This window comes from Cornus florida, unplaced genomic scaffold (genome assembly GCF_030987335.1).
Source record: "Cornus florida cultivar Cherokee Brave unplaced genomic scaffold, ASM3098733v1 CherokeeBrave_3.0.0_Hap2_Chr09, whole genome shotgun sequence".
NCBI classification, from domain to species: Eukaryota; Viridiplantae; Streptophyta; class Magnoliopsida; order Cornales; family Cornaceae; genus Cornus; species Cornus florida.
This window is the reverse complement of record NW_026775579.1, coordinates 73,754,981-73,764,245: the sequence shown is the minus strand read 5'-3', so window position 1 is coordinate 73,764,245 and position 9,265 is coordinate 73,754,981. Positions and strand designations below refer to the sequence as shown.

The window sequence follows — 9,265 nt, the reverse complement described above, 5'->3', positions numbered from 1 at the left end:
AATTAATGCACTATTGAGATAGGCTCTGCAGATTACGATAAGGATTACAGATTGAGATAGGCTTTACAGATTACGATAAGGATTAAAGATTGTGATAAGGATTAAAGATTACGATGAGGATTAAGTCTACAGATTACAATAAGGTAATTCTACGTGGCATCTTAACCTAAGCCCTATAAAAAAGGCGGGGTAATCAACGTTTGGAGGTACGCAAAAAACCCTAACTCAAGTTCTTGATTTCTTTTAAGAGATTAGTTCGCACACTGACTTATTCGTCGGAGCCTACTCCACCGGTAACACACCGGTGCTTCTAGGATCACCTTTTCTTCTCTCTGTCCAGGAAGTTAGATCAGATCCGGGTTGTGCAGAATCCATCACCAATAGTTGGCGCCGTCTGTGGGAACGATTTTAGTTCTCTAAATAAAGTATGGTTCGATTGCGATCTGGTCTGGCTACTGGCGAGGGCGAAAGGTTGCAGGCTTCTGATGCAGGGACTTCAACTGGGCAACCCCCCGTCGTCCCAAATGATCAGGAACGCGTCGCAGCGTTGGAACAACTGGTGAACCAGTTAGTCCAGCAAAATGCGATGATTCTGCAACGCTTAGCCGCCCCCAACGAGGAGAGAAACAGTGAAGTACCCAACGATGACTCCCGTAGGGTTAACAACGATGTTGAGTTAGTCAAATAGGGGGTCAACAGAGGAGCCATCACCATCGATCCCCTGAACGGAATACCACCAGGCTCCGTGAAGATACTTCTAGTTGTGTTGGAGATAAGACTAAGGACGCCACTCAGTTCGATCTAGAGTTACAGGATCTGAAAACCAAGGTTGACGATGTCATGCAAGCGATGAAAGGGAAGGGCCAGGCTGCAGTGAACGATATGGTACAAAAGACTAACCTAGCTTTTAGCCCAGCTGTTATGAGTTGTCCTCTACCTAGCAAATTCAAGATGCCAACTCTTGAGAGCTTCGATGGGACGCGGGACCCTCTCGACCATTTGGAGACCTACAAAGCTCTTATGTATTTGCAAGCCGTACTGGACGAGATTATGTGCAGGGCTTTCCCTACCACACTCAAGGGTTGGGCTCGTCTCTGGTTCAATAAATTTAAGCCAGGCTCTATTGAAAACTTTGAAGAGTTGAGCAAACAATTCATAGGACACTTCATCACTGGGCAGAAGCACAGGAGACCAGCAACACATTTACTTAATGTGAAGCAGCAGAAGGGAGAGTCCCTTCGTGATTACATAAGTCGTTTTAACACTGAAATGCTGCAAGTTGAAGAGGTGGACGACAAGGTTGCCCTCACAGCCTTTATGGGAGGACTACAGACTTCTAAGTTCCTATTTTCCTTATCAAAGGAAGCCCCTACAAGCATGACAGAGTTGATGGTTAGAGCGCGGAAGTACATGAACGCTGACGATGCTATGAATGCACGAAAAAACAAAGATGGTGAAGATAAGAGGTCGGATAAGAAGAGGCCAGCACCTAACACTAGGGAGGAAAAGGAATCGAAGTACAAGAAATTTTCAAACAACCAGGCTGACAGATCGTCTAGCCGCCCAGTAAGCCCAGGTAGGTATAATAACTATACCCCCTAAATACATCTGTAGAGCCAGTCTTTCTGCAGATTCAAGATGACACATCATTGAAATGGCCGCCAAAGCTAAAAGCTGATCCAACAAAGAGGTCTCTAGGTAAATACTGTAGGTTTCACCGGGACCATGGACATAACACAGAAGATTGTTTCGACCTCAAAAACCAGATCGAGAACCTTGTTCGTAAAGGTCATTTACGCAAATTCACAACTAGAAATGAAAAAGGAGGCTCCAACCCAGCCCGGGAGGGCCGAGATGATCGCCCTCCTCAACACCAACCAATGGGTGAGATCAAAGTTATATCGGGTGGCTTTGCTAGTGGTAGTGAGACAAGTTTGGCTCGGAGGGCTCATGCTAGGAGAATTCGGAGTTTTTCAGAGGTGAATGAAGTTGGAATGACAAGTCCTCCAACAAAATTACCTCAAGTTGAAGAGCCGGTCATAACCTTTTCTGAAGAAGATGACAAGGGAATTCACCAGCCCCATGATGACCTTCTGGTAGTTTCCATGGTCATTGCTAATTTCACTATTCGATGAATACTGATAGACAATGGTAGCTCGGCTGACATACTATTTCTTAGGGCGTACGAGAAATTGAAAATTGGCCGAGAGAAGCTCCGACCCATGAAGTCACCACTGGTGGGATTTTCAGGCGACAAAGTATATCCACTGGGGGTAGTTACCCTTCCAGTTACTGCAGGAGCCAATCCAAAGCAGGTCACTGTAATGGTGGACTTTGTAGTGGTGGACTACCCATCATCATATAATTTTATCCTGGGGAGGACAACATTGAATGCCATGAAAGCAATCACGTCCACTTACCATCTTCTGATGCGTTTCCCAACTGAATATGGTATGGGAGAGCTAAGAGAGGACCAAACAATAGCTCGCGAATGTTATGTCGCCTCTCTCAGAAAACAAAATCGCAAGAGGCATTTAAGATTAAAGGGCTGGAAGGGAAAGATAGACCAGACTTTCATAGAGCGGAACCTACAGAAGAGCTAGAAGAGGTCATCCTTGGTGATGGTGAGCCCGAGAAAAAAGTGAGTATAGGGTCTTTACTCCCCTCAGGTATCAAAGATGAACTTACTCAATTCCTCAGGAAGAATCGAGACGTATTTGCATGAAGACATGCCGGGTATAGACCCCACTATCATGGAACACCGCTTAAATGTAAATCCTGACTTTAAACCTGTCAGACAAAAGATGAGGACTTTCGTTCCAGAAAGGAATCAGGCTATATCAGAAGAGGTGAAAAAGCTCTTAAAAGTCGACTTTATTCACGAGGTGTACTACCCCGACTGGCTGGAAAATGTGGTCTTAGTGAAGAAGGCAAATGGAAGTGGAGGCTATGTGTGGATTTCACCGACCTTAACAAAGCTTGCCTGAATGACAGCTTTCCTCTCCCAAGAATCGATATGCTCGTTGAGGGAATGGCTGGACACGAACTATTAAGTTTCATGGATGCATATTTTGGATACAACCAGATATCTATGTACACCTCAGATAGAGAAAAAATGGCCTTCATCACTGATAGAGGTTTGTACTGTTATAAAGTAATGCCGTTTGGGCTCAAGAACGCTGGTGCAACATACCAAAGGCTAGTGAATGCAATGTTTAAGCATCAAATTGGTAGAAACATGGAGGTATATGTTGATGACATGTTGGTGGAAAGCTTAAAAGCTGAAGACCATTTGACTGACCTGCAGGAGACCTTCGAGGTACTTAGGAGGCATAAGATGAAACTCAACCCTAGCAAGTGTGCCTTTGGGGTTTCCTCAGGAAAGTTCTTAAGATATATAGTAAGCAGAAGAGGAATTGAGGCCAATCCAGAGAAGATCCAAGCAGTCATTGACATGAGATCGCCAATATCAACCAAGGATCTACAATGACTAACAGGAAAGATTGATGCCTTGAGTAGGCTAATCTCTCGATCAACTGACAGGTGCCTACCTTTCTTTCGTGTGCTAAGGAAGGCGTTAGAATGGACCCTAGAGTGTAAGCAGGCATTCAAAGAACTAAAGCAATACCTTAGTTCTCCCCCACTAGTGTCTCGAACCATACCGGGAGAGGAACTATACATATACCTTGCAGTCTCCACGACAGCTGTCAGTTCAGCTCTGATACGAGAAGAAGAAGGGGTCTAAAGGCCAGTATACTTCGTGAGCAGAGCACTTAGGGGTGCGGAGGAAAGATATCCAAGGATGGAATAGTTGGCTTTTGCTTTAATTGTGTCCGCCAGGAAACTGAGACCATACTTTCAAGCGCATACGATAGTGGTCCTAACATATCAACCCCTTCGACAGGTCCTACACAAGCCAGAAAGCTCTAGTCGACTGATGAAGTGGTCAGTAGAGTTAGAAGAGTTCGACATTCAGTATAAGCCAAGAACAACAGTAAAGGCTCAGGTGTTGGCTGATTTCTTAGCTGAGTTTACCCCTCCATAAGAGGAGAAACAACCCCAATTTTCGACAGAACAAGGTTTAAATGAGCAGATGGGCCCAGAAGTAGTCTGGGACTTGTTCGTGGATGGGACATCTAATGTTCAGGTTAGCGGAGCCGGGCTTGTTCTTGTCTCCCTAGAGGGAGAAAGTATACAGTACGCACTTCGGTTTGGTTTCAAAGTAACCAACAACAAAACAGAGTACGAAGCCTTGATAGCAGGATTAAAAGTGGCAAATGCCCTAGGGGTTGAGCAATTAAATATGTACACCGACTCCGAGCTGGTCGCTGGACAAGTTCAAGCGGAATATGAGGCACAAGACGAGAAGATGAAGAGTTACCTACAAAAGGTGAAGGAATTAAAGAATCACTTCCAAAGATTCTCAATTCATCAAATACTACGAGAAGAGAATGGGAAAGCAGACACTTTAGCCCGGCTAGCTACTGCATTGAACCTGAGATCAATAAAAATATACCACTGGAATATTTGGAAGAACCATCTATATTTCAGGAGAGACAAATTGAAGTGCAACAAGCGATATTGAGTGTGGAATGGGCAGATCCTATTATCAGATATATCAAGGATAGGGTGCTACCAACAGACCGAGCAGAAGCTCGAAAGGTCAAGATACGGGCAGCTAGGTATACGCTTATCAAAGGGGTGCTCTACAAGAGAAGCTTCTCCATACCGTATTTACGATACGTTTCTAGCGAGGAAGCTGACTACATTTTAAGGGAGATCCACCTAAGAGTTTATGGAAACCATGCTGGGGGTAGGTCATTTGTTAACAAGGCCATCCGGCTAGGATACTATTGGCCCACCATGCAGAAATATGCACTTAACTTCGTTAAAAAGTGCGACAAGTGTCAACGATTTGCCAGCATCCCGCGACAACCATCAGAGGAGATGACTCTCATGTCAAGACCACACCTCTTTCCCCCTTAAAAGAATAAAGGGTCAGCTTCATCTTCTTCCCTCGTAAAAAGATGAGGGGTTAACTACTTCCCTTGTTAAAGGGTGAGCTGAGTGAAGCTCATATTAATCTACTTCCCCTGTTAAAGGGTGACCTGGGTGAAGCTCGTATTAATCTATTTCCCCTGTTAAAGGGTGAGATGAGTGAAGCTCATAGTAATCTACTTCCCTCGTAAAAAGATGAGGGGTTAACTACTTCCCTTGTTAAAGGGTGAGCTGAGTGAAGCTCATAGTAATCTACTTCCCCTGTTAAATGGTGACCTGGGTGAAGCTCGTATTAATCTACTTCCCCTGTTAAAGGGTGACCTGGGTGAAGCTCGTATTAATCTACTTCCCTTGTTAAAGGGGGAGATGAGTGAAGCTCATAGTAATCTACTTCCCTCGTTAAAAGGTGAGCTGGGTGAAGCTCATAGTAATCTACTTCCCCGATGAGTGAAGCTCATAGTAATCTACTTCCCTCGTTAAAAGGTGAGCTGGGTGAAGCTCATAGTAATCTACTTCCCCTGTTAAAGGGTGAGCTGAGTGAAGCTTGTATTCATCTACTTACCTTATTACGAGCTACGTGAAACTCATCTTAATCTACTTTCCTTATTAAAGGGACGAGCCGACTAAAGATGTCAATAAAATCAAGTATAAAATAACGGTAGCATGCCAGCAGGGCAGCTTGCCAAATAATGGGAGCATGCCAGCAGGGCAGCTTGCCAAATAAAGGCAGCATGCCAGCAGGACAGCTTACCAAATAATGGGAGCATGCCAGCAGGGCAGCTTGCCAAATAAAGGCAGTATGCCAGCAAGGCAGCTTACCAAATAAAGGCAGCATGCCAGCAAGACAGCTTGCCAAATAAAGGCAGCATGTCAGCGGGGCAGCTTGCCAAATAACGGCAGCATGCTGGCAGGGCAGCTTGCCAAATAACGGCAGCATGCTAGCATAACAGCTTGCCAAATAAAGGCAGCATGCCAACAGGGCAGCTTGCCAAATAAAAGCAGCATGCCCGCCAAATAAAGGCAGCATGCCAGCAGGGCAGCTTGCCAAATAACGACAGCATGCCAGCATGACAGCTTGCCAAATAAAGGCAGCATGTCAGCAGGGCAGCTTGCCAAATAACGGCAGCATACTGGCAGGGCAGCTTACCAAATAACAGCAGCATGCTAGCATAACAGCTTGCCAAATAAAGGCAGCATGCCAGCAGGGCAACCTGCCAAATAACGGTAGCATGCCAGCAGGACAGCTTGCCACGGCAGCATAGCATGGCAGCTTGCCACATAACGGTAGACTACCAGCATGGCAGCTTGCCACATATACGAGCTGCCAATGTGGCACTACGACAAATATACAAGCTTACCAATATACGATAAATATACGAGCTTGCCACATATACGAGCTGCCAATGTGATACTATGACCCCCGACTGTATTCGCGAAATGACAATATAAGTCAGGCTAATGGACAAGGCTCTGCAATTCTAACTATATATTATTGTGTGATATTTTGGAATTAACGTTCCGGTGGTTTGACAAGCAATCCTCTGAAACGGGGAGCAACTGATGGATGTATAATTTAAATATCCATAATTAAGGGAAGATTGCTAAATTAACGCACTATTGAGATAGGCTCTGTAGATTACGATAAGGATTACAGATTGAGATAGGCTTTACAGATTACGATAAGGATTAAAGATTGTGATAAGGATTAAAGATTACGATGAGGATTAAGTCTACAGATTACAATAAGGTAATTCTACGTGACATCTTAACCTAAGCCCTATAAAAAAGGCAGGGTAATCAACTTTTGGAGGTACGCAAAAAACCCTAACTCAAGTTCTTGATTTCTCTTAAGAGATTAGTTCGCACACTAACTTATTCGTCGGAGCCTACTCCACCGGTAACACACCGGTGCTTGTAGGATCACCTTTTCTTCTCTCTGTCCAGGAAGTTAGATCAGATCCGGGTTGAGCAGAATCCATCATCAACAGTGATTAAAAGGCATAATACAGTAGAGTATCACATTCATCTCAATACATCACAATTCTAATTTTATATAATTTACCACAATAAAAGAAAAATTTAAGGAATTATATAACTACTATTAATTTATCATCAATGTGCCATTCCAAGGCCCATACGCACCGAATGTAAATTTTTCTTTTCGAGAAAAACATAATACATATTTTCTTACCAAGTAAAATAAGTGATTTACAATCAGGTCTTAGAAGACTGCAACTCACAATCATATATTATATATATACCTTCTCAAAATATATACATATAAAAAATAAAAAATAAAAAATTAAACCCACTATTTTTAAAGTCATTTTATAAAGGAAACTTACCATATACAAAACATATTAGCTATTCTCAAATAAAGCAACTAAATTAATTTTAAATCAGGTAACATACCAGCACAAATAAATTGCAATCATAATTTTGTATTTGAAGAATTTAATACTAATTTAAACTAGGAATTATTACATATAAATGGGCTTAGTGGCCCATATTTACCTATACATTGAGTCAAAGTCAAGTATTTCTCTAAAATGTGTTTGACCTAAAAGCTGAAGTGGCACATAAAAAAAATTATGTTTATAATGTTTATAATGTGTGTTACCTAAAATGCCCTTCTTCCTATTTTATATGTTGCCTAAAATGCCCTTTTATACAATAACATAATTGCAAGCCCTAATGCGCCTCTTTCATATTCCATTTGTACAGCCCTCTCTCAACCCCCCTTCTCTGTAAAACAGATATTTATATATTGCTCAAAAGATCGACGGCAGCATCGAAGATCTGAGGATTGTCAACAAACCCCTAACCCTAACATTCCATTCGTGCAAGCCCTCACCCTCACACTCACATAATTTACTCTTGTCACTGTTCTTCGTATTGGTGGTCCATGTGCTTGGATCGTGAACTAAGCTTAGTAATTTGGTAAGTACTCCCTCTCTCTCTCTCTCTCTCTCACACACACACACACACCCGCTTTGGGTGGATCTCCCCCGATAATTTATGCAATTGAATCTGGTCACTGTTAATGTTTTATGTATGTTATTTAAGTTCGTATTTAACATTATTGAGTTATGTTTTGGTTTTTTTGTGGTTGTGTTTTTTATTTATTTTTATTGTTAATCTCAATTAAAATTTGAAATATTGATGCAAGATTAAATTTATACAGTAATAGTTGAATTGATTCAAACAGTGTTTTTTTTTTTTTTTTTCATGATATTTGGTTAGAAAAATAACTATTCTATGTTTTGTGCTATTTTGCAAGTTAATTATTTTATTTTTTTGGGATCAATTTTGTTACTAGTTTAACATATTTATTTTTGTACACCAGATATATAAAGTTGAGAAGGTTGTCATAAATAAAATTTTGCTGTTGCTGCTGAAAACTAAAAAAACAAAAATGAAAAACAACACAAGCTATAGATAGAGATACATAAATATATGCTTTAAAAATCACCAACTCACAAAATCTATGATCAAGGACAAAATCCCAAAGGCATTTAAAAATTTCAAAACTAAATTTAAATGTTCAGAATTCTGAATATAGAATTAATAATTATTCAGTCTGAAACAAACACTTACAAGAATTACAAGAATAACTTCCACATTCATGACAGTAGCGAACATACAATAGCTCTGTACTCTTCCCAATCCCTTCCTTTCTCCTCGAGAGAAGGGAGTTTTGTCTTTTCACTCCGTAACAGTTAACTAGATCAGACAACGCGCAGCGAATCTGCATGTTGTTACAACATAGAAATAGATTACAGTAATCTTATAAATTGCTTTAGATTACAGCAATCTTATCAAATTGCTTGACCTTAGAAGAAAAGAAAAAAATATATATATACATACAAATGGCCCAAAAAAAAAAAAAGCATACAGACGGCGAATTCAAGTGCCTCTTGAAAATAAATTAACAAGAGCCAACCACACAAACACAATATCACTCGAAGAATGAAGATTTACTTATAACACCTAATAGTAAGTAAACAACAGCAAAATTAATCACCAACTTTGTAAGGACACTGAGTCAAAAATTATCAGCAAAGGGATCCTTTCTTCGGTTTCCCTAAAACCCAACTCAAACCTTTGCAAACAAACAAGCTGATCGTCCTAGTGTCATGACAAATATTGAAATGACTACCATGCATTTTCTAATACACTTAAAGACTGGCCTTTAGAGCCAAAGTAGTTAATGCACGTAAAGAAACCAAGAGAAACTAAAAATCTGTGAATATTAAGTACCTCTCTT

The 9,265-nt window shown here is 41.2% G+C and overlaps 1 protein-coding gene across 1 annotated transcript; it reads left to right on the top strand.

The window, feature by feature from the left end:
• Nucleotides 1-427: 427 nt before the first annotated feature.
• Nucleotides 428-2,135, top strand: LOC132272862 (uncharacterized). Its single transcript, XM_059773941.1, has 3 exons — nt 428-675; nt 762-1,566; nt 1,632-2,135. The coding sequence occupies exons 1-3, from the start codon at nt 428-430 to the stop codon at nt 2,133-2,135; spliced, it is 1,557 nt and encodes a 518-aa protein (XP_059629924.1).
• The last annotated feature ends 7,130 nt before the right edge of the window (nt 2,136-9,265 follow it).